At 44.3% G+C, this 26,855-nt stretch overlaps 1 protein-coding gene across 1 annotated transcript in view; it reads left to right on the forward strand.

The window, feature by feature from the left end:
* Positions 1-13,135: 13,135 nt before the first annotated feature.
* LOC144935922 (germ cell-specific gene 1-like protein) overlaps positions 13,136-26,855 on the forward strand; it is a 71,458-nt gene continuing 57,738 nt past the window's right edge. The window contains exon 1 of the mRNA XM_078862813.1: positions 13,136-14,230. Within this exon, the coding sequence (XP_078718939.1) occupies positions 13,888-14,230 (343 nt within the window). The 5' untranslated portion in view covers positions 13,136-13,887. The remainder of the gene's footprint in view (positions 14,231-26,855) is intronic.

Consider the following 26,855-nt stretch of genomic DNA (forward strand, 5'->3'; position numbering starts at 1 on the left):
GAGGTGGAAGCGGCTGCATCCGCGCGGGTCTTCTTCACCGCTTCACAACGACACGCTTCGGCAGGGCGATATTGCTCAGCAGGGGTCGTCCCTGTGATGGCAAATCGTTGTAGTTGCCAGTTGGAGCCTCACTCGAGGGACGCCCGCTCTGTCGCTTGGCGCGATGCACAGAGGGGCGATAAGCAGCTGCTGTGTGAGATGGGTCAGGTTTGAGCTGGCAAGATTTTGCCGAGGAAGTTGTTGTTGTTGTTGTTTGTCCGGACTTTGGCTGCCGTTGTTCCGCAGGTGGTTGGCGGAGGTCGGAGTAGCCACACCTCACCCCACAACACACGCAACCTTCCGACAAACACATTGTGGCGTGCACCTCTTTAAGGAAGACATCTGCACCACTGATTCTACTGCCGCTCCGGGAGATCGGACCGTCAATCTTTAAATTGCAAGCCCACGTGTGCTGACAATCACACAACAGAAGTATCCCCACAAAAAACACTTCAGTACAACGTGCATTACTGTATTCACAGAGGTGGACTGTGGATTATAACGTAAAAATATAGAGACTAAAGCCTATTTACGTAGTGAATCAGACGTTTTACCTCGGCACTATAATGCTATAGGTAATGCCACGCCTGACATTGCCTATAACATTCTTACATATGTGCAGTTGTAGAGAATGTATCCTGTGTCACGCTTGCATGCCATGTAGCCGTTAAAGCACATTATGCAGCTGAAAGATGGAACGTTATAAACGAGTCAGCATTGTGGATAGAGTTGTTTATGTTCGCCGCATGTCATTGAACATTTGGATCTTGATGGGAGCGTGTGGCATTCCGTGTCTAATGATTCAGAGCCATACACCAGTAACCTCTGCACGAGATTGTCTTTCGTTCAACCACTGAAACATTTTTTACCAGCATTATCAAACACTCGTAAAGTTTGCAAGCTTGCACCAGCCACCTATTATATCGCAGCGGTCAAGAACATTGTGTAGAGAATGCGAGCGCGGTTGTATATGTATTAACCAAAAAAAACCCCAGCAACAAACACACGTCTATCAAAAGTTAGGTGGGATGGAGAAAAACGAGTTACTGTGACATTCACCGACACACATCTTGCCATCATCTCATTACCCGGCTAAATATGCCAGGGCACACAAATGCAGCTGAGTGGGAGATGTAGAGGCGGTTCCGCCAGTAGGCGTTCCTGACATACAAAGCGAAGCTGTTGCCCGAGGCCTTGTGACGAGCGCAGAGACGCCGCGTTCATCACCCCGCCGCCGCCGCCACCACCACCCCGTGACCGCGCATAAATTGATACGCCACGTATATATCTCGTGCCATGGGGGGATTGACTTCCACATGGGCACCATCCCCTCACCGGTTCCGTGATTGCACCGAGTCTGCTCTCTCTCTCTCTGCGGCTTTCGCTTTCACTCCTAGCCCAGGGCGAGGGTGCTGATAAGCGCCCAGCGCTGCTGTTTTTTGTTTAATTGCATTCAAGTTTGTTGCATTATTTTCTTTTGTTGTTGTTGTAGATCTACGTTTTAATGCACGAATGCAATGCGATGTGTGTGTGTGTGTATGCGACTTTTGTTGTTGTCTGCGCATTTTGTTTTGGGAAAATATCTCTCATACAATTATTACTATAAATAGTCTCGGCCCCGAGTTTGTTGGGTAGCCACTTGATCTGGGCTCTTCACCAGCCCGACAATAAGTGGACTGCGAGTGACCACGGGCTATTGCCACAAACAAACAAAAAAACTAACCGGGAAACTTGCTACGCGGGATTTTCCGTGCAACAAAATAAATAGCGCATTAAATTGGTGGATGACGTTCAGAAGACGTACAATGGATAGCGACACCGACGAGGTGTGAGGAACAAACGAAGAAGCCTGATCACTCAGTTCGTTTTAAAATGGCTTCAACTTTACAATTTGTGCTCCTCTTAATGCCATTATTTCACCAGCATATTATTCAATCTTAAATAATAATAAAAAAATCACATAACGATACATATTATCTTGGCATTTTATTAAGTAAAAAAAGCAGAAAAAATGTAAGGGCTCTGAGTATAAAATTGTAAAAAAGTCCGACAATGATAGCTGTCTGTTATTTTTACTTGCAGAACAACGGGTTCTCTACTAGTTTATAGCATGCTTATTTGTTCCACTATTATGTATCAATTTGGCCTTTACTTACTCTCCTAGTGCACATACTCTGATATGTTTTCAACTTGTATCCCTCCAATAGATGCCTTCAATTATTTCGTGAAGTTGCTGTCCGTGATTTTGTTTACAATTTTTGCTCATGTTTATCTGAAGCATCTATTTTACAGCCTTGTTAAGGTTCAACAAAATGTCATGACGCGTTCATTTCCGTTGGGAACATCATTTAAATCTGCAGACCAACCAACCACATGATTGAGCTGGCTTGAGGGAAGGTTTCTCTACCATAGATCACATACGTATTATGAAGTAGATTCTGAAGACAAATGAATATGGATTATCATTGTAACGGGCCTTTGTTGACCATGAAAAGGCAATTGATTTTTTGGGAAATTGATGCAGTCATCGTAGCATGCCCCAAACTGAGGTCTAAATGAAATATATTTATATATACTGTATTTTTTTTTTAAACCACGTTGAGATTCATGAATCAACAAAATACATATTAAAGGAAAGTCAGATAAGGAATCACATTTTAAATCGATGTAAAAAAATTGCTAGTATTTTGGTCATTGACCAAAACGCATGACTGCATTCTAATGATACCGGAGAGTAGAATAGTTTGTATCTGCAATGAGACAACCACGGCTATGATTTAGCCTTAACAAGGCCGTGACGCATCATTACGGGGGATGCTGGACACGAGATGCTTGCTGTCAATTTGGCACTACAAGACACGAACCCTTTACTCAAATAATAATAATAAATGAATCCCTTAAAAGGCCACTCTGAGATTACATTGTGTACTGAGGAAACGTCGGCGATTGATCGAACTTAATTACAAGCTGGCTGGCTGCCTCTCCCCGCGTCACCTAAATTCCAGCAGCTCTGAAGTTATTGCAAGAGGGGGACTCCGCAGAGGTTGTGATGCTGCTGCTGCTGATGCTGGTGCTCGTGTGCTATTATCACCTCTGCGCAAGTCCACCCTGCCCCCTGTGCTCATCACACTTCCACCCCGAGCGAGCGAGCGAGCGTGCGTGTGGGTGGGTGAAGAGGAGACAATCCCTGCCGTGTCCTTCAGGTTGTGGGTGTGTGTTGTTGCGCACTGATGTATGGACGTTTTTTTTTGCTCAACGTGTTTCTGGGAGATTCTTCTGGAACTGAACTTGCGACGTGGAGCGAACCGTCGGACAGGATTGCCCAAACAACGCTGGGTGCGACCCGAAAATACAGCACAACTGCAAAAACAAACACCCAGAAGGTGAGAAATGTGCATGGAGATCTTGGGGCCAATGGCACTCCCTTGTGTAGGGCTGTGGGGGGAGGTGGGAGACGAGACTGGGGGATACAACAGAAGAAAATAAGGTGCAGATGAAAGGAGTGGTGCCCCGGGTGGTTAGCCCGCATGCCCAGCCACCGCATGCCCAAGCAGCTTCTGTTCGGCCGTATAAAGGGGGATAAACGGGCGCGGCACCGGCTAGAGCAGAGAGGGACTGATGCGGTACAGAAGGATGCGGGGATGATTGGACTCTGCGATGATTAGTACCGCAGGGCCAGGATCGGCCTCTGTGGAGGAGGTTCGTGAAGATGTCAATCATCTCAGTCGGTCAACCCATGGCACCTGGGTCTGTTCCGTGACCTGCAAGCGGGCCTTGGATACTTCGCGTCGCATCAAAGTGCACGTAGCCTGGCACAAGCGCCGTGATGGCGTCACCGCCACTTAGTGGTGAAAGGCAGTTGTTGTTGTTGTAGGGGTGGGTTCTGTTGGAGCTGGGTAGGAGTTTGGGAGGCAATGAGAGGAGTTCTCCGTGTTGACGGCGGGGAGTTATCGAGGGAATGGGAATGGGGATATAATTCACGATGTAACACAATTTTTGTTTATGCCTAAAAAGTATAGAAAATGGCTATTATTCCCCACAAACCTTGCTTTTGTTACCAGGACTTTATGTGAAGGAATGCCACAAATGCACACGTTTTCTAATTGAAAATAGGTACATTTCTAAATATAACTCACAGTCAGCTTGCATTTATCTCAGAGATTAAACCAATGTATTTGGTGACACTGCATTGGCAGTGGTGCACAAGTACAAACCACATATCTCAACACATTCGTCAATCACAGTGCCTCGAAAGGAAACAAATATAACAGGCGACGTTTCGGGTAATGGACCTTCTTGCGTGATTAAGACGTGTTGCCTTTGATTCTTTCAGAAGGGTTCGATGTCTCTCTGCTCCCCATTACTCTTTGGTTCTTTCGGTAAAGTCACGTAGGTAGAAAAAATAATAGATCACGACGTTTCGATCGCAACAACAAGCGACCGTCTTCAGGAGAGAGAATCAGACTGCTGTGGACGAGGCATAATGCATTGTTGCGATCGAAACGTCGTGATCTATTATTTTTCCTACCTACGTGACTTTACCGAAAGAACCAAAGAGTATGGATTCCTGCAGTCACGAAAGCTTCAAATCAAGATTGCTCCCCATTAGCCGTGTTTAGACTGCCCACCAGCCTGCAGGCACCAGCAGTAGCGAGATGTTAACTACCTCGCCTGGTATACAGCGGGTCGTGGGTTACATCCTAACCCCGACGCTTGCTGTATATTTGGAGTTTGCATGTTCTCCTCGTGGTCGCGTGGATTTTTCTCCGGGTCCTCCGGTTTTTCGCCTCCACATTTAGAAATACGCGTTTAGAGAATTTGGCGGCTATAAATGCCCACGTTATACTGGTAGGAACCACCTGGTTCCACCAGCCCACAGGGGATTATTGTGTCCGTCCGTCCGTCGTGCATCCAAAAATGGGAGCGGTCGGGCTGGGTGGGGAGGGGCTGGGTGGGGAGGGTGGGGAGGGGCTGGGTGGGGAGGGTGGGGAGGGGCTGGGTGGGGAGGAGAGGGTGGGCTGGGTGGGGAGAGTGGGGCAGTCTTGGCTCGTTTAAAGCAGTGGCTGTACGTATGTTGAACTTCTTTCGCACCGTACGTGCTGGTGAACTGCCAGATAGTGATAGGCAAAGGGGCCCATTCTGCTAGAAGTGGCTCCTAGTTTGACATAAATAACAAAATTCACGCACAAAACAAATCGCCAGCACCGTTGTTGAGAATGTGTGCAGTGGCGATGTGTCCAGGCAACATTCCCCTTTATCCTTAGCCAGCGGTCAAAACCACGCGCCTCAACTCTCATTAGGAAGCCACTGGAGCAATGCACTTTAATAACATCTGTATCGAAAACACGTTCGTTTACAGCTGCTTTGTGTGTGTTTAGTTTGTGCTCATTCCCCCCGCATCTCCTATTAGCACGGTTGACTACGTTGCCATGCGAAAGAAGTTCAATATAAATTTTGATTTAAAGCTTTCGTGACTGCAGGGATTCATATTTTTGGTTATTTCGGTAAAGTCACGTAGAAGGGAAATAATAAAATATTACAAATATATTGTGTTATATTTGTATTATTTTATAATTTCCCTTCTACGTGACTTTACCGAAAGAACCAAGAATAAGTTCAACATAGTTTGTTCATCAGACTGTAGGGGCAGGGGGGGGCAGTACCACGCCTGACCGCCTTTGTATCCCCAGTAGCTATGCTTAAACACAGCACCAGGTACGTATTTGAGGCTGAGTAGACCTAGTGGAGGCCCAAGACCGGTTCAGATAATTGTCAATGGTGTTGGCCGTGAGCGGGAGAGACAAACACGGCGTGGTGAGGAGACGAGGCACGTCACATGCCATCAATGCCTAAGACTTTGTCAAAGTTAATATTTCAATAAAGATTGTCACTTGGCTGACACGCCGCGAATTTTCTTTGCTCCCGTGACAATATTTTGCCTTAATTCACCTGCAATGTTACTGTGAGTCGGCTGCTGCTTGGAGTCTGTGGCTTATACTCTTAGGTTGTTTCGGTAAAGTCACGTAGGAAAAATAAAAAATAATAGAAATAAAATTATAAAAATAATAGAAATAATAGAAATATAATATTATTAGAAATAATAATAGAAATAAAATACATTATTTTATTTCTATTATTATTTCTATTATTTATAAAATAAAATGATTTATTTCTATTATTATTTCTATTATTTTTATTTTTTATTTTTACCTACGTGACTTTACCGAAAAAACCTAAGAGTATGAATCCTTGCAGTCACGAAAGCTTCAAATCGAGTCTGTGGCTCAGTCGTGCACCCCAAATACAAAGGTGCCCCGTGCAGCCCGAGCAGGCTGTAGGGGCAAGTGCTGTCAGCGAGTAGCACATATGAAGGCCGGCATGGCACACGAGGCGGTGGGTGGCCAACACCACGCACGGCTGCCTTTGTCTCCCCAGTGGCGATGTTTATTATACACACCCCACCAAGTTCAAGTTCATTTATTAGGTGTAGCCCTGTGAGCCATTTGGCTCTTGAATCGGGTGCAACCGCAACAAACAAAAAACAAAAACGTGAACAAGAAAACATCTTAAAGTGAATATGTGACTATGTGCAAACAGAAAATCCAAGAAAAGACGGCAAAATATTCAAAAATAAGCACCGTACACCAACGCTGTGTGCAAAAATCCGAGTGGGATGCAAGTCAAACAACAACAACAACAACCACAAGACAACTTAGATTAAGGCCATCAGTCTAACTCCGTACTACAACAAACAAACATGGCCAAACCAAAAACTTTTCAAAATGACCAAATGAGGCTGAGTCGACCTAGGGGAGGTCCATGACCGGTTCAGATAATCGTCACTGATTGTTGGCCGTGAGCGCATATTGAACTCGGGTCGCCAGGTTTGTAGCGCTGACCGCTACACCACCGCCCCCCCCACGACCCTCACGGTCTCGTTGCATATTGCACTTTAAACTTTAATAACGTTGGGCTCAGGATAAATATGAGAAAAACAAAACATCGCCAGAGATAGTGCGCGCCTTCACCCTGCGTTTGTTTGGCCACGGCTGACGAGGAGGACGACGACGATGATTAAAGTTTGAATTAGAAGTTGCTTTAATAAGCGCGACAAAAACAACATCGACTCTTATTGAGCATCAACCCAAACGCAGTCCGTGTTTGTGTTCATGGCCATCGCTTCTTTCGGTGTGCGGCGCCACGCAACCTGCAGGCAAACTTGTGATGGCATCGCATTCTGCGCACACACAGGTCGGTAGGGCGACACACTAAGTGTGGAAACTGCATCATCGTCCCAGACATTCGCAAGTCCACTCTCAAGGGGCCGTCCATAAATGACGTCACGCACCTAGGGGGGTGGGGGGGGGTCGGACATTTGTGACGATGTGTGATGAGGGGGGGGTGGTTGAGAAATGTTACGTCACATCAAAATGCGCAACTTTAAATACATATAGACAACACGTTCTGCTTAATTAAATATACTTTTTAATAAACGTTTTCTCCTACAACATCAGAGTGCAGCGCCACATTAAATACGCACTACAATGACAGTAGTTTAAAGCGATTTGAAGCATGTTTTATTTGGGGGGGAGGGGCAGAGCTTTGTGACGTCATATTTGAGGGGGGTCTGACTTTTTGTGACGCCGTGTGATGAGGGGGGGGGGGGTCAAAAATCGTCCAAAATCGCGTGACGTCATTTATGGACGGCCCCAAGACGAAATTCCCTCTCTGCGTATAACTATGGCTGTCTTTCTCTCTCCCTCTCTCCTTACACGACGTGTGTCCAATGCTCTCTGTACATCAGCACTTTTGAAAAAGAATTTCTTTAGAACTTATTTTTCTGTTTAGTTTGATGTCCTTCCCCCGCACATTCGATTGGCACGGTCGGATACGTACGGCGCGAAAGAAATTCAACAGACACACACGACTTGGCTGTCACTGTCATCGAATTTGACAATCGGCCATCATCCCTTGTAACCATGTGACCTGCCCAAGCATACTTTTCTTAAAGCTTTTTCATTTACATGGTGTTGTCATCGCATTATACGGCACACACTAGGGCAGGGATAACATACTGTAGACGTGAAAGGTGGTGTGTAATCTATACGCCTGTAAACTATCATGTGCGCTTTATCTGACTATTGTAAAGTCTCGATCATAATTCTCATCGTAACATTGTGGCATTCCACTTTGTTGTTTACAAGGAGTTACAGTCTACGACTACGACCACCCGTATGTATCGTCAATTTAAAGCGGAAAATTCACTGCAAGTAAATGAAAGATTCATAATAAACGTTTTTGGTTCGCGAAAGCCTACGTGTTAAAGTAAGTGAAAGATTGCTTTTTTTGTGGTGCACTGCTATATTCTTCTCTTCAACTCCAACGCGCACAATGTTGAAATGTCCCCAATGTCCGTGACTGTCCTCAGGGATTTTAATCGCACGACTTATTCCGAGTGAAGAGCACGAAAGCTGGTTAAATTTCGATTTAAAGCTTTCGTGACTGCAGGGGTTCATCTTCTTGGTTCTTTCGGTAAAGTCACGTAGAAGGGAAATAATAAAAATAAACATAATAAAATAATATAATAAAATAATACAATAAAATAATAAAATAATATTATATAATAAAAATAAAACATAATAAAATATATTAATATAATAATAGAATAAAAAAATAAAAAATATACAATAATATGTTTTTATTTCGATTTAAAGCTTTCGTGACTGCAGGGATTCATCTTCTTGGTTCTTTCGGTAAAGTCACGTAGAAGGGAAATAATAAAAATAAACATAATAAAATAATATAATAAAATAATACAATAAAATAATACAATAATATTATATAATACAAATAAAACATAATAAAAAATATATTAATATAATAATAGAATAAAAAAATTAAAAAATACAATAATATTTTTTGATTTCGATTTAAAGCTTTCGTGACTGCAGGGATTCATCTTCTTGGTTCTTTCGGTAAAGTCACGTAGAAGGGAAATAATAAAATAATAAAAATAAAACAATAAAATACAGTTCTCACGACGTTTCAAGGCGCCCCTTCCCCCCTCCAACCCAGCTTAAATATACGCTCCAAGCGTGGTGGTGTTTCATTCAGACGCTGTCTTTCCGACAGACCTGTTCTTCACCTGAGGACGGCTGCTTGCGTTGTGGCCGACACGTCGTGAGAATTGTATTTTATTATGTTTAAATTTTTATTATTTTATTATTTCCCTTCTACGTGACTTTACCGAACGAACCAAGAAGAGCACAAATGCTGTTCCTGAATTCCACCCAGCTCACCGCATGCCAAGCCCCGACTACGCCCGGTATTTATGGTTCTTCCGTTGTCAATTAATTAGGGCCGCGTGTGTGCCAACGGTTCGCACATTCGCAATTAACTCGAGTATCATTCAGACTTTCATCCCCTCTCCTATTTTTAAACACGAATCGTGCGGCGATGCCGTCACAGACAACGCGACTCTCACGTTAATACGTCAAGTGGCCTTGTTGTGTTTTTTTTTGTCTGCAAGCCGCGTGCGTGAACTGTTGTCAAATTGCTGCGATCGTGGTGCTTTAAATACATAAGGCGATTGGGATGTTAACCTTCTTATTCAAACTTGTACCATCTTCACTGTGAAGAACAATGGTCTAGTTTTTTCATAATATATATTTTTTTTGGTTAGATCGCGTAAATATAAATGTGCCGTTAAACCCGACACCACCCGACACAGACAATTAGTAAGGTTCGTCACGTAAACAGAAATGCCAATTATGTACGAATCAGTATATTCTGTACGAAATGGCCGGTTCTGTACGAATTTACATGTTCTGTTTACGTGACAACCCTTACTGATTGGCTGTCGGGTGGTGGCGGGTTTAACAACACATTTATTTACGAAAAAAAACATGGATATTGGACGCGAAAGCCTCCGTGTTCAACGGTCGAATTGTTGTTATTTATTTTTGAAACACTAAAAGCAAACGCGACGACCGTCCATTGGTGGATGAAGACGTCACATTGACACTAAGGTCGTGGCGGGCTGGCGGGGTTAACCATACTTCACCACGCTAGCAAGTGCGGGCTGGTGGGGGAGGGGGTGGGGGAGGGGGTGGGGGTGGGGGAGGGGGTGGGGGAGGGGGTGGGGGAGGGGGTGGGGGCAGCATCATTTCCGATATGATTTACCACCAAGGTGAGCCGTGGCCCGAATCTCACTTACACGTGGATATTAGTGTGTAGTGTAGTGTATAGTGTAGTGTATAGTAGTGTAGTGTATAGTGTAGTGTATAGTGTAGTGTATAGTAGTGTAGTGTATATTAGTGTGTAGTGTAGTGTATAGTGTAGTGTATAGTGTAGTGTATAGTAGTGTATAGTGTAGTGTATAGTAGTGTATAGTGTAGTGTATCGTGTAGTTTATATTAGTGTGTAGTGTAGTGTATAGTGTAGTGTATAGTGTAGTGTAGTGTATAGTGTAGTGTATAGTAGTGTAGTGTATAGTAGTTGTAGTGTATAGTGTAGTGTATAGTGTAGTGTATAGTGTAGTGTATATTAGTGTGTAGTGTAGTGTATAGTGTATAGTGTAGTGTATAGTGTAGTGTATAGTGTAGTGTATAGTGTAGTGTATAGTGTAGTAGTGCTGGAGTCTGTCGCCAGGGAGGTGTGGACCGCCACTACTCAACACGCTGCTGCCGCGAAACTCACCAGGACAAGCGGACTGAGAATCAAACGAACGAGGAATATATATTCATACTGGAGGAATCCAACGAGCTATAAAGCTCTTTTCACCAGATGTCCAGTTGGGTCGGGTCAGAACGTTACAATAATATAGTTCACAGTGCAGTGCGCTCAGCAAAATATGCTTAATCGGGAATACTCATTTGATTCTAGATTTGAAGCTTTCGTGACTGCAAGGATTCATACTCTTAGTTCTTTCGGTAAAGTTACGTAGGTAAAAAAATGAAATAAAAATTAATAAAAATAAAACAATAAAATAATTGTATTGTTTTAATAATTTTAATTTCATTTTTTTACCTACGTGACTTTACCGAAAGAACTAAGAGTGTACTACTCAATTGCACACTATTATTATAACTCTGTGGAGTATCCAAATGTGTAAAATGTACATTACATATACCGCGGATTATCTGCGCCTAAACATAGTCATGATGATTTAGTATTCCTGAAGAACTCCGCGTGGCAAATTATCTTCAGATTACAAACGCCGCTTTAGCATATTTAGCCTGGAGTCAAGAGGATTTCCTTGCGCGTGATGTCGTCAACTGCGTCGTCTGTAGTGACAGGTTTGAGTTATCAATTTGTTGGATTTTTATATTAGACAGTAGACATTCGCAGTACCTGTGCTGTTTCTGCATATTGCAATCCACATTGTACGATACACACATACATAAATATCAATGTTGAATAGTCTCTTTCGGTCCATGACTTAATTTCAACCGGTAATAAAAGCCTTGTTGGGCAGGACACGGCCGTTAGAATGGAAGAGGTCCCAGAGTCAAGAGTCATGGCAGCCAAGACATGGATGGAATGCATCCGAGATTCATGTCCATCGAGGAGATGGAGTGATGGAACCAGCCCGTGTGGGCTATTACACGAAGGTTCCTGAGAAAGGATGAAGGCTTGGGGAGGGGGGTGGTGGGGGTTCCAATCCAGCGGTGGATTGATCATGGACGACGACAATGATACCATCTAATACTATCCATCTATACGACCAATTTTCATAATTCTGGCAAAACTGCCCGATGAAACTGGATGTAATTACCAGCGAAATGTCAAAGCACTCGAATTGTAAATGTTGTGGAATTCCTCTCCAACACACCGGTGGTGGACTGAAGTAGTCACTAATTGGCCACGTTCTGTTTACGTGACAGACATTACTAATTGGCTGTGTCGGGTGGTGGCGGGTTAACGACACATTTATACTTACACGATCTAACCCAATTTTTTTTTTATTATGAATATCTAGTACCATTCTTCGCTACGTTGTGTTAACATAAATGTTGCTGTTGTTGTTGAACAATTACGAATACACCCCATAGCTGTCTGAATCATTTATCTACCCTCTTTAACCCGGTTTAATAAATTTCACTCACACATAATCATCACCCACATTGGTATGCAGTGAGGACATCGCCTCAAGCTTCGTCTGGTGCGTTGCAATTAAAATTCTGTTTTTATGTCATATAGGTTACACAGTTAGACTTCATTATTTCGCAGTCGTTTTGGTTCGTACGTACGTACGCACGCGCGTATGTGTTTATGCCGGGTCGATGTGTATTCCCAACACTATCTGGGTTAGACGCAATCTGCGCGCACTAAACATTTCTTTTTTTTACACTCGATGCTTCGTGCACGTTTTTGTTGTTGTCTTTTCTCAATCATTGTGCCCGCAAAGGATTCCACTTGTCTTGCCAGTCGACCATACAGCCCACCTACTAAATGCGAATGAATATTTTAGCACCCACGTCTCGCGCGCGTTATGAGGCCAACATTCTCGCCCTCCGCAACACGATTTCACACTCGCACACACGTACAAAGACAAAGACCCCCCCCACCCACAGCCCTTAGCAGACTGTTGGGACAAGTGCTGTTAGCGAGTAGCACCTATGAAGCCCGGAACGGTACACAGAGAGGTGAGCGGCCAGCACCACGCCACGCCGCCTTTGTCTCCCGAGTGGTAATATTTACACACCGCACCAGTTTCTCATTTTAGGCTGAATCGACCTAGGGGAGGCACAGGACCTGTTCAAATAATCGTCACTGGTGTTGGCCGTGAGCGGGAATGGACCTAGCGTCGCCGGGTTCATAGCGCGGCGCGCTAACCGTTATGCTACCGCTCCCCACACGTACACACACGTACACACACACAGACGTACACACACACGTACACACATGTACAACCTCCTCCCTCCATCCCACTTCCCTGGGTGTCTGCCGTGGACCCCAGCCCCACGTCCTCCACAGCTCGAACGGACTCCAGTCTCCTCCCACGCCGTGATCTCACCGATTCCTCCCCCCCCCACAATCCCCAGTCACACACACACACAGTCACACACACACAGTCACACACACACGCGCGCGCTCACACACCATCCATATTCCTCTCCAGCTTCACTCCCCCTCCGGAGATCCGTCCCAACGTTTTCTGACAACGGGCTATCCTCACAGCAGCAGCAGCAGAGCTGGCTTAGCTGGTCAGCTGCGATCACGCTCGCAAAGGTAGCACGGAGAAGACACGCGCGGACGCAACACACGGAGGGCACGCGCGCACGCGGAGAAGACTCGCTCAAAAAAATCCGCGTGGAGGAATAACACGCACGAAAAAGAGCCGCTGTCCACATCGATTGCTTAGAACGGACTACAAACGCACTTGGAATCGCACTGAGCTCTCATCCGTGAGTTACGCGGAAGCGCGCGCGCGCGCACACACTCGGCAGAGTCGCTCGCGAATAGGAGAGAGAAGAGCCACGATCAACGCAGACGAAGGAGAAAGAGAGAGAGAGAGAGGGAGATATAACAAAAAAGAAAGAAACGCGCGCGTCTCTGGCTTGCGCGTTGATTGCCGGCCGCTGCTGCTAACGCTTGGCTATCTGGCCGCGCGCCGCAAGAGATCGAGCGAGCGAGCGAGGATGTAACGCAACTCGAAGTGGCCAACGACGCGCGCCGCACACTGATGACCCGCTGAAGCGGACCCCGCACGCGCGCAACAGTCGGCGGTGATGTTGTCGCCGCCGCCGCTGCTGCAACATCTCGCTCGACGATGCTGGCAGCAACAGCGGCGAGGCAATCGAGAGCAGCAGCAGCAGCAGGTCGCAGCAGTCCCGCGCCGTCAGCATGAACGCCAGGAGCCACTTTCGCGCATCTCTCGCCGTGTTCCTCAACTTCGTGGCGTTGCTGTTCTCCTCCACGGCTTTCGTGACCACCTACTGGTGCGAGGGCACGCAGAGGGTGCCCAAGCCGCCGTGCGGTCCCAAGACGCGGCCCGGCCCGCAGACGGCGGCGGCGGCGGCCTGCCTGCGAGCGAACAGCAGCGGCGGTGTCGCTGCTGATGGAAGTCGCAGCGGAGGCGGCGGCGGCGGAGCCGTGTACAGCTGGGAGACCGGGGATGACAAGTTCGTGCTGCGCTACTTCCACACCGGACTCTGGTACTCGTGCGAGCAGAACATCACCGGCACGGGTGAGCTGTGGGCACGCAACACCGCACGGTGGCACGAGTTTCTCTCTCGCCCCTTTTGTCGCGATATGTAAAGACAATGAGCCCCCCCCCCCCCCGTTTAGCATTTTGGGTAGACTGTTGGGGCAAGTGGCTGTTAGCGAGCCGCTATGAGGGCCGGCACGGCACACGAGGGGGTGGGTGGCCAGCACCACGCCTGGCCCCCTTTGTCTCCCCAGTGGCGATGTTTACAGACCGCACCAGGTACTCATTTGAGGCTGAATCGACCTAGGGGAGGTGCAGATAATCGTCACCGATGTTGACTATGAGCGGGAATCGATCTCGGGTCGCCGGGGTCTTAGCGCAGCGCGCTAACCACTGCGCCACCGCTCCCCACATCACATTATCACGGTACACACACACACACGTAGGAATATGCAGCCCACCGATGTGTGTTCGGGTTGTTACATTCATGATGATGATGTCCGGTGTTTCGTTCCACGTGCTGGGAGCTTCTTTAGTGTTTCTTTTTTATTCCTGATGTCAGACGGTTAGCTCAAATCGCTGAGCTTGTCCATTGAGTTCTTCAGAGAAGTACACAATTCGACAGTAATGCCAAACAACAACACGTGGAACAACCCATAAACACATCTGAGCGCTGTAAATATACGCAGCATAGCCAGCAGTATCACCACACATCTGGGTTATGCTCTCAAGAGGGTTGGAGCGATGGCACTGCAGTTAGCGCAACCGTACGATGCGTTTGGCAACCGTGGGGAGTTCAATTGCCAGCCAGAGCTAACGTCATTGGCGCGTAAATATCAGAACGAGTCCCAGGGCTATGTCACCACTAAACCGTAGTGATCGATTTGGCGAAGTATGGTAAAATAAAAAACCCATGACCGAAATAATGTGGGCAGGATTTTATGCTGCAGCGGATTAACAAATGACCTGGAAACATTTGTACTCATGATTGATTATGTTTACGCTCGCAAGATGAACTTCTGTTTCGATATAAATAATACACAAAAATACGTAACTAGATCTCCACGCTCACACAAAACAAATTCAGCGTGTCCATCAAGGTGTGATCCATTATTAAAGAAGAATGATAGACATAGCTTTTGAACTGCGCCATTGAAATATCAGCAATGCATTCCACGTATAAATCTACTGCTGGATTGAAGCATGCCCTTTTATTTCTAAGGTGCTTTATTATGCCGAAGATCTCGAGTGGTCTGCAACAGCAGCGCGTAACAGAATCATTGGAAACAATCATTGGCGAGACGCTCGCTATAGGTGTGTCGCAGGCGCCATGTGCATGGAGGGTTATTGGGGTGAAACCCGTGAAATACAATATTCACACCATCTACCAGGGTTGCGGGTGTATGGCTTTATCTACCAAACTCAATTGTAGGTTATTTATAATGCGTGAATAATATGTCCATAGCTTTATGGACCGTTTTTTTTCTTCTTCCAGTTCGTCTATTAGATTTTGAAACCAACGTTCATTCAGCAGCAGTTGAAAGAATGAGCCTGTTTCGACATTTAGGCTCTCATCAGTAGGCAGGCGTTATTGACAATATTACTCCAACTTATTTTGCAAACGGTAGTGGGCGTGACCTTTTTATGGGCTTTAACGTCACACTCCACGAGAGGCGGGCGACTAAAAGCAATGCAGAGTAGTGGTCTCACCCCTTGCCCCGTGAGTGAAATCAATCGACCTACAGATTGCGAAACTTTGTTGACAAATGTTTATTTCTACGCATGATCGCTGTGATCGTCTCTAACGGCTGTCCACCATTCTCATTGTCTGGGGGGAAAAAACTCTGAAATTCACTCCGCATGTCCACAATGTCTTGACTGGATATCAACATTTCACGTAATCGTCATCGTCATCCATGATGTTTTGATATTTTGGGAGAGGGGTTTGGTTTTGCTTGAGTTGTAACTCCAGATTTGATTAAAACGAGGCGTCATACTTGCGTCTACAATGTATAACTGTAGCTAAACATAGTTGTGCATAGGTTGAGTACCAATGACATCTGGAGTTTTTCACCGGATGAAGCAAGCACGTTGACCTCAAATCCGCGTAACAAATTATAATAAACTTAAACCACCAAACATTATTTACAAACCAATGCCAATTTGTTTTTTGCAAAACCCATTCATTTCACCTGGCATGTGTTACATTGCCGAAACGCCAGCACATTAGCGTACACGAATCACACCCCATATTACAGGCTATATAATCGTAGGAATTGTTGAACACGGGAACATAAAATTGACCGAGTGTACGCATCCACACCCCTGCTGAAGGTCTATTGATTCTGGACACCGTGAAATGTAGAAGCAATAGGCCACCTGGGGCCAATTACATTTTTCTCCATTGGCCTATTTGTGACACTGCTGAACATTTTGACCGAGAGAGGGAGGAAATTTGGTGCGTCTCGGAGACTAATCTGTGGTAAGGGACCCTGAACACTAACCGGTGCCGTTCCACTTTTATTAATATATCTGGCATTTTGATTATACACATTTTGCCCATCTCTCATCACAGCATCGCCGTTCTCTGAGTGGGCCCAAACGCGACACGCAGTGCGATAAACTCTTGCCGGTTCGAGTCTAAAATGTGGACCTAAAACGTGGACCGATTGCTTAGCTCGTGGTGATTGAAGAGTTGTGGAGCCATGTAGGGACTGCGGTGCTTAATGTTTATTTGCTGACATTGCATTTGGCCGTTAGTCAAGACTGTACTAACAGGTTTGTGGTAAAGAACAACATGTATGCTATATTTACGAGAGAAAAGCTTCGTGATATTTACATTCCATTGGGGATTTTTAATATAAAATAAAATTATGTTCTATGCATAAGAAGTGTTTTGCACACATTGGCTAGCTGTTATTGAAAGTATGTGCATACGCGTTTAATTTCTGCATTTTCAACTTAATATAAGAAAGTAAAGTAAGAGCCACAAAACAGGCTTTTCTATTATGCATTAATAATGATGTGGAAGGCAATCCACAGACCGTGGTACAACACACATACAGCCTACCCTGGCACCACCAAAAAACGCTATTTTGAGATGGAATGACAATTGGTATTTGGCTTTATTTTATCTTGTCAGAATCGCAGATGATATCAGACAAGAAATCGATGCATTTAAAACCTTTTTTTCACCCTTGTTTCCTATAGACCCACACAAGGACCATTTTCACATGTGCCTCCACACGCATAACAGCCACTGCGAACACAGCTGGCAGATCTCATTTAATAACTCGTCTGAAGAGGCTTTGCCCCCCCCTCCTGCAAATTACAGTCGTGAATGCTTGATCGCGCGCAGTGTTTTGACAACAATCAGTGCAAAGCATCAATTAATAATTGTACACGCAAGGGTGAGCGACATGGGCAGCGTCAGTTCACGCTTGCAACAACTTTCAACATTTCTCTGATGTGCGTTTTATGTCTTCCAATTGAAGTTCTTTAAGCCATTATTGAACCCTAATTTATTCCCAGGATTGTTGTAAGTTTGGTCACGTTCTGCCGCGCCTCCATTCATCTCTTTTATGCCCTTTTAATACACCGAGGATCAGCCGCACACATCTGCACTTTTTTGTGTAATACAATTATAAAAATAAAAATGTACCCTGGCATTATGTGATCTGGCACGTGACCGCGAGCATGAGAAAATGAGCTTAGTAACCTTCAGTTAAATGTTTAAATTTGGCCCAAGTCAATGCACTTTATTACCCCGATTGTGTGACAAGAATATATTTTTCTGATGGAAGTCACGGATTCGTCTTCTGTGGCCACCATGAATGCGCCGTGAATGAAAAAAAACCCCGCTGTAAAAAAACCTTTTGTTTAAAAATGCAACGCTTCTTTAAGTGTTGACCATGCAGCGCAGATCACATCGGTTTTTTGTTGTTGATTGCATGCTGTTATAATTGCGGGAGTGTTAATGCACCGGCGCATAAAGAGTCCTAAAAAAATGCGTATCTACTGCAGCATCTAAGTGTACTTCACCGAGTGTCGCTTATAATTGGTAGGCTCCGTCCATGTCATGCATAAACACAATGCTTTAATAGTGCCCCATTGTGTTAGCAGGAGTTGCGAATGCCAAACGCATTATTCTGCATTGTTATGCAAAATAAGAAATTGGGATGTCAAATCGGTGAGTTAGAATGCGGGCTATTGTATAACTGGTACGATTGCCACGGTTGGTCACGTAGAGTGCGAAATAAGTTTCAAGGTACAAAACACTCGGGTTCTAGGCAGGCCCAGTAGGAGAGATCAATGAAATAAGTCACCTGCTTTGGACCCCACACCATTGCACAGCTTGCTTGATAGCATCGGAAATAAATGAGTCCCACAGCGGTGATCTTTCATCCGAGGGAAGGAAAAAAGAAGTTACCTTGAGGTAGGAGGAACAAGTTGCAATAAGCAGGCATCTGGAGAAGCCACACAAAGCTCGGCTCTGCAAGGAAACGCTAACAACCTCGGCATAGATAAGCCGTTTCTCAAGAATATCTGCCCATTTCAACAGCCTGCGGTATTTCTCCCCCCACCTCACCTCATTACTGGAATCATTCCTATGTAAGGTTGTAGTCAATATGGAGAGAACTTTCTGTCTTGATATACATACGTTTCTATATTTGTTAAAGTTCAAAGTGCAACTCTACCGTTGTTGACTCATGGCACTGCTGGTGGTAGTACCTGAAGTAGGGGGAGGCTCTGGAGAGGCCCCTCTGGAGAGGAATTGGCCTGCTCTTCCACGCTGACAAGATATCTTGAAAGAGGCCGGAACTACCCACACCTTAACCGACAACACGACTATCCGAAGATCAAACAAACTGCGGTGTACACACGTACTGCTGGCAGAACAGAGGCTGAGGGATTTAAGAAACGTGTCCATTGTTTCAACTGTAGCACCGGGAGATAGAATTTGCGACCTCTGGATTCAAATAAAAGTATGACATCACAAAAAGTAATTTGGTGGAGTGTTTGTATGTGTGTTGAATATCTTTTGCACCGTGCGTAGCTAGCCATGCTCATCGGATGTGTGTATTAGGAGGGCAATCCTTAATCCATTCCAACATTTGTGGTGCATGCAGGAATGATAACCGTGCAGTTATTTTTCAAGTTTGGAAGTTAACGCCAGATGATGGTAAAATGACAATCACATTACTGTACACATTTAAGAATTTAGCTAGCTACACAATGGACTCAGTAGTATAACTCCTTGTTTTCAAAAACATGAAGGCACATTTGGAGTATCTACATTGACGTACCACTTGTTTTTTTTACTTTCGTAAAAATCTGATGTGCATTGGGCAACATCGCCTTTCTTAAGTTCAAAGTTCACCAGGCCGAACCCCGGTCTCAACCCACCACAGCTGCGCGTTTCTTTTTGAATAACAGGACCTCCCAATAAATTTTGTGAAAATGGGAAAAAAATTGTTCCCATATTTTGTGATGGTAATGTCCCCATAATGTTACAATTCTCCACAAGAGGTCAGGATAGGACCTCCTTGAAAACAACTTGTACCTTTTTTGTGGGTTTTACTGGAATTGCTTGGTAGGGTTGTTGAAATATGCACCAATCTCATCATCAGCCAGAGTCAATCCACTGCTGGATGAAGGCCTCCCCAAACCTCCTCCATATTTCACGATCCTGCAATGCAGTAATCCATCTAACACCCTGCACACGGGACGATTCCATTGCTCCATCTCCCCTTCTTGGACATCCTCTCAAACGCGTTCCATTCCTTGGCTGCCATTCCATCATGACTCTTGACCATCACTCATCAAACTTTTTAGCGATGTGTCGTGCCGAAGCCATCTTACTATTCTTAACCATGTGAATGATGTTATTTTCATGTGTTCCTGTTCATGCCTCTCAATGCGATTTAGAGCATGAACAGCTTTTGGTTTTGTTCCATATTTTTTGTTAACGTATTTCTTTCTGGGCCATATTTTATGAAAGGCACTACACGCAGATTAATACCTTGTTCGTTCGGCACATTCACACGTTTAATTTTATTTGAAAATTCAGGGTTTCTAAAGCACTCCAACCTGCTCTTGCCTGCGTCTACATTTAATCATTTTGATTCTGATGCACCTTCAATATCTGCCCTACGTACACATATTACGTCCTACGTGCACATTTTGCCGTGTTCCCAGTTGTGGCTCACCACACGAATATTTTTATTTTACTCGGGCAGCGATTTAAGTGTTCTCGATCTCAACATTAGCTGGGGGGGGGGGGGATTAAACAGTAAAAAAGGAAGATCAAAGGATGTCTGCATGAATTGAGCATTTTTTTTATCATAGCCCACGAGATACGAGAATATTCCAATGCATGCTGATATGTTGGTGCGTGTGTGAGAACATAATTGCACAAAGCAAAGGGGGGGGGGGGGGGGGGCTTGTTCCACGCAGCCTTTCACAACTGAACTTTCCAAACCACACACTCCAGTCAACTAGCGCAGGCTTTTACAGAGGGCAGTATTGACGATGGTCAACGGAACCCCCCCCCCTCCCCCAGCAATGCGCTCACCGTCCAATACATTATCGCCACCGGGCGATAGGACAGAGCCACTCACGAGTCTGCAGTTGTTTATTCCGAGATGAAGGGGATGCCGGTGGCACTGTGGGAGAGGGCATTTTAGCATCGCAGACAACTGAGAAATGTTTCTTGTTGTGCGTCACTGCTGTGAATAGAAAGGCTTCACGCACAGAGTGCGGAGGAGTCAAATCCCTCCTTGCAGTGGCCTTTTTAACTTTCAGGTCGTCTAACCCACAGCGGGGTTTGGCTATAAACAGAGGCGTTTGACCTTCAAACCACAATGCTACGGGGGCGGGGTCATCTTCAAAGTTATACCATAGCAGACTCAAATTCGGCTTCTCAAGCGCATAAATTGTTGGAAGACTTAAGAAGCGGCCACGATGGCATTTGGTGGGTCACGTGTTTTAGGGCTGCGAGAGCGGCGGGTGGACACAAGCCCCCCCCCCCCGTTCCCTGCGTATGTCAAACGAATGTTTACGTCTGCGAGGAGGGTCAAGGACATGGGGCTTTTAACCCGAAATACGAAATTGACTTAATATTTGATAGATGGCCAGGATCCTCGGCATTAATCCTTCGGCGGAGGCAAATTACACAGGTGTCTGCACCGTGCCATGTTTGAGCGCACGAGACACTCCGGCCGTTGGGATTTTTTTCTTTCTCCACAAGGCGCACGCGATTTATGTGACATGAGCAATGATTTGAGCATCCTCACTCGGAAGCACCTGATCGCACTTCTGCTCGCACGCACGTGAGTGCGAGTTGCGTATATTTGCAACGGGTGGGGGAATGGAGTCTCTGCTAGAGGCCCACCGAGCTAAATTGGGGAGAAAATCACGTCAGTCATAGTCTACTCACTTTACATTTTTATTTGCATAAAATAAAGAGAATTGCAGTGGAAAGAATATGGCCATGAAACTGAATTCGTTCACATTTTGCAACTCAGCTCAGTTAGTGCCTATAGACTACAGATAACACAAATCTGAATAACCAATTTGCTTTTGGATAAATAATTACAAACTTGAATAAAGTTGCAGACTGTCGAATGCAATTCATACTAATGCAATGTTTATATAAACCAAAAGTAGCAAGCAAGATTGTATTATTGTATTATAAGCATGTGAGCAGTTGTGATTGTAATTTCAATAGAAAAAATATGCTGTGTCGTGAATGCAGGGTAATTCACGTTGTGCCCTTTGATTCATTTGTACGAGAATTGCAATGCACTTATTTAATTGGCTGGGAGCATTTATAACATTAATTTGATTTATGTTAAGAAATCTGCGTGTTGTTTTACAATTGCAGCAGCAAGCAATTTTATTACATTTTCCCACGCAAGAAAACAGCATTTAATTACTCTGTGGCATATTTATTTTTTTACTTTTGGAAACGTTAACAAATCATAATTGTCAAGCACTTCAGTGCTTTTATAGTTACATTTATCGTAAAAAATAGGCATGAGAATGTTTTAAATAATGAAATAAGTACCACCGTTTGTCAATCCACTGCTGGATCAAGGTATTTATAATGATACTTTCATTTTATATCGCGCTATTCATGCTAATAGCATCCGATATCTGTATTACCTTTCAATATAAAGCGTGGGTACTTCCACTTCTTCCAAGACATCAGGCCAGTGTGGAAGAGTAGGCCAAATACCCTCTCGTGGGGCACTCTAGATCTCCCTCAAGTGGATGCCCTTCCGCCAGCAGTGGAATGAGCGAGCAATTGAAGGGCTGCGCCTTGACCTTCTTGGTATTTGACAAAAACAATAAATTTTCGATTTAAAGCTTTCGTGACTGCAGGGATTCATCTTCTTGGTTCTTTCGGTAAAGTCACGTAGAAGGGAAGTAATACAATAATAAAAATAAAACATAATAAAATAATTATCACTGTGAGAATTATTTTATTATGTTTTATTTTTATTATTTTATATATTATTAAAATAAAACATAATAAAATAATTCTCACTGTGAGAATTATTTTATTATGTTTTATTTTAATTATTTTATTACTTCCCTTCTACGTGACTTTACCGAAAGAACCAAGAAGAAAAACAATTCTGCCATTAAGCAGTCTCAAAATATGTCACAGATAAAGCAACATAAGCACCGTTAGGAATTCATAATTGAAATGTGCCCTTATGCGTTTGTTTCAATGGACCGTGTTTGTATGCTCTCGCGGACTGCACTCATTATCGTGACCTTTGCGTCTGTCCAGGTCACTGGGATAGTTGCCGACACTTCACCATCACTCCAGCCATTATGCCTATTTATGTGTTTTTTATTTGCATCTACTGGATATTGTTTTCTTCTCAACTTAATCAGCTGGTTATCATTTAAACACTTAAAAACAACTATTTTAGTCGTAGGTTTTTACCCTTCTATCTGGCACCAAAACTGACACGTTTATACAAGAGATCATGTTTGCAATAACCACAACACAAGGAGTCAAAATGCAAACAAAAAGAGACAACTCTGATAATGATATGCACTGCCCTTGAAATTGATTGGTCCACACCCGAGACGGCTTTTCTTAGAGCCCAGTCTCCACTGATGTTGGACCAGATGACGCCAAAAGGCGTACAACTCAAAAACAGCGCACTATCAGAGTTTTGAGAGCTCGGGGTAAGCATTTACATTATGAGACCTTTGCCAGTAGCAACTATTTTGTACATGTTAACCGAGAGGACTTATTGTCCGAGTGCGTTTACATTCGCCACCCTGGTTCCTCGGTATTTCGCGTCAGGTGAAACACAGCGATGTCGATGCCGCTGAATGTATATATATGAGCGTCTTGTCATCCTGTGGATGGGTTGTTTACCACCACTGCCACTTGGCACCGCTACTGCTCGTTCAAGAGTCCCACCGGAAATGAGAGGCATGCAATGCTCACATATGTGCACAAAGAGAAGTGAACAAGTGTTTGTAAACAAGGGTCCATTCATGCAAATTTCATGGCGACATTCGATTCTGCGAGTATCTCTGCTCATTCCGAATGGGAATGAGCTCTTTAAAATTAACATTTGCACAATGCAACGAGGCACCACGCCACTTTGGTGCACATTCTAGATTTGAAGCTTTCGTGACTGCAAGGATTCATATTCTTAGGTTTTTTCGGTAAAGTCACGTAGGCAAAACATTGTCTATGAACAGTGTGCGTTTTTCCTCACGGTTGACCGTTTATCTACCAAACAACGGAAATATTTTAAATCTTCCCTCAGAAATAGCAGGAACAATGCAGATGCCCCGGAGAGGAAACGATTGTCACAGTGAGTTTTGTTCGTGCCCTCCGTGTGTGCATATATACACACACTGTAGTATAGACTAAGTACTACACGCACTCGTGCGCACGAAAAGGCACGTGATGGGACACCTCCCAACATATTTTTCACAACGACTAGCACTTCAAAGCATTACCGGGGCCATTATGCCTTTACAAATGTACCACAGCAATGGCCGACCTAAAACTACTATAATCATCATCATCATTACGGTTTGAAGGGAGAGGAAAAAAAACCCAGACGCATTTGAACGCAGGCCGTAGGAACCACCACGGAATCATTCCAGTCGGATGCTTCAGGGCACTTTCGACATTACCAGCTAGGTAAGTGCATTACAAACAATCCTGCCTTATTTCCATACGATTTATGGACGCTATCATTAAGATGGAAGCGGATGGGGGGGGTTAAACTTTATTTCCAAGCAACAAGGAGGATGAATATGTCTTTCAGCATGACTTATACGCTATAACCTTGTTGTAACAGCTCTCTCGCTGGTTCAGCAGCTCCACTGCTGGATTATATTTTTTCCGCCTGAGGACGACCGCTTGTGTTTCGATTGAAACGTCGTGATCTATTTTATTTTATACCTACGTGACTTTACCGAAAGAACCAAAGAGTATGGATTGCTGCAGTCACGAAAGCTTCAAATAAAGAATAAATACGGTGGTTTAAAATGTGCAATCTTAAAACTGTGATTAATGCCAAAGCCCCATTTGCTGCCGTGTTGTATATAGATTCATTAAAGTGGGCATCTGCTACGCGCATCTCCGTATGTTTAATTCAAATGCTTTACGATCACGCCTTGTGATTACAAATTTCGTTCCTGGGACAGGAATGCGCTCGGCGCGGGGGGGGGGCTCGACTGATGGAGTAGTTGGCTGTCGCCTGATGAAGCTAGTCGTAATTACTGGCGAAACGTCGTACTCAGATTGTAAATGTCGTGGCTTGGCTCTCCAACACACCGGTGGTGCTGTACTAGTGACGAATTGGCACGTTCTGCTCACGTGAAAACCCTTACTAGTTGTTCTGTGTCGGGTGGTGGTGGGTTTTCAACAACACATATATATATTTACGCGATCTAACCCAAAACAACCTCTATTGTGGATGAGATTGTTCGCGAAAGCCTGCTACGTGTTAAACTGACGGCGTAGCTGTGGCAGTCGGGGACAGCGGGATGGGAAGACCGGGGGAGAAAGGGGGAGGGGGGGAATGTGTTGTGAATTTAAAATGTTCTGGCTTCTTGCCAACTGGTAGGCTTTGTGTGAAGATTCCATGTGAGTAGGGGAAGAAAAAAGACATTGAATCACCTCCAGAAAGGAACTGCCACACTCATTTGACCAGTCAAGGCATTAAAACAAACCCCCTCCCCCCTCCCTCATCTGTGCAGTGGCAGGGACAGACAACGCAAGGAACAGGACCCTTTTCACCAAGGCCAGCGGGATATTAGACTGAAGCAGCAAAGTTTTGTTATTTCCTTTACACGTCGTCCACAATATGGAAACAGAATGTTGTTTTGCTTGCCAAAATAAAGCACTATTAGTGGATGATTTGTAAAAAATAAAGAAAAACCCAGCAGGAGGAAGAACTAATTACTTTACATGTTCGGCTATGTTCCTGATCCATCTAATTATAAATGATTTTCCAATAGGGTAAACGGAAGGTAAATATGTGAAGGCTTCTGCCGTGGTGTAATCGCTTGCTGGACTTGCAATCCAGAACTCGTTGGCTTCGATCTCCCGGTGCGGCAGTTGAAACTCTGGACACATTGTTTTTAAAATCTCTGCCCCGCCCCCACCTCCTCTGTCTACCCAGCAGTATAAATGGGTACATAAGAGTTCAATGGCAGGTTGACTTAACGACACACAATGATGTGCAATGCATGTACAAAACTTCTTATGCAGACGATCAGCTCCAATGAACTGCAATGTGGTGTGGCTAATTATTCGTGCTGATGCAGGTTTTTTTGGAGCTGGTGGCTTGTGTAAGGCTGAAAGGCTCTATACATGCGATGCACACATTTGTGTTTATATTTAATTAGTTGTTCATGTTGTGATGGGTTTTCTCATTATTTGCATATTGTAATTATTGGCAGGTCACGTGTTGTCCGGTAATGTGTTGGTACTGCCAGCTCTCTCAGGACGTCTAGCCCACATCGACAAAGGGACTATAATAAACTATAGAGGTTATCTCGAATGGAGGCTCTTCAGCCAGCAGTGGCATTAGCAAACAATTGCAGGGCTGTACCTTTACCTTATAATACAAAACATCATTCGATTGTACAGTGTAATTATGTATGTAGGAAAAATATAAATACATGCATTTTAATAATGTACTGCACGTATCGGGTATTTATAATGATATGACTTTACAAGCTGACCTTTACCAAAGACACAATTTTTTCATCATTGCAAAGTTTAAAAAAGAGAAAAGCGGCCAAGAAAGTAATAATATTTTGTATATGACCAATTATACAATCCCTAAAGTAAGCACATTCAATCACTTATATTGGAGTAAAGTAGATGAAACATACATTAATGACGTACTACTAAAGTATACTTCACAACCAAGACCTATAATTTTGTATTGGCAGCGTTTTAAACTAGGCCAGCGTCATAATGGTTAGGTTTCTTCTTGGATAATTCACACAACCGAACAAAGGCTATCAACTGTTTGAACGATGCATCATTGATCTCAGGTCGTGAAATAATAGGGTATGAAGACAAAGGAAGAAGGTTTTTTATTTATTACAAATATGATGACTGAAAATGAGTACCATTTACTTCGTTTTGTAAGCCAACCTA

Source organism: Lampetra fluviatilis, chromosome 1, assembly GCF_964198595.1.
Source record: "Lampetra fluviatilis chromosome 1, kcLamFluv1.1, whole genome shotgun sequence".
NCBI lineage: Eukaryota > Metazoa > Chordata > Hyperoartia > Petromyzontiformes > Petromyzontidae > Lampetra > Lampetra fluviatilis.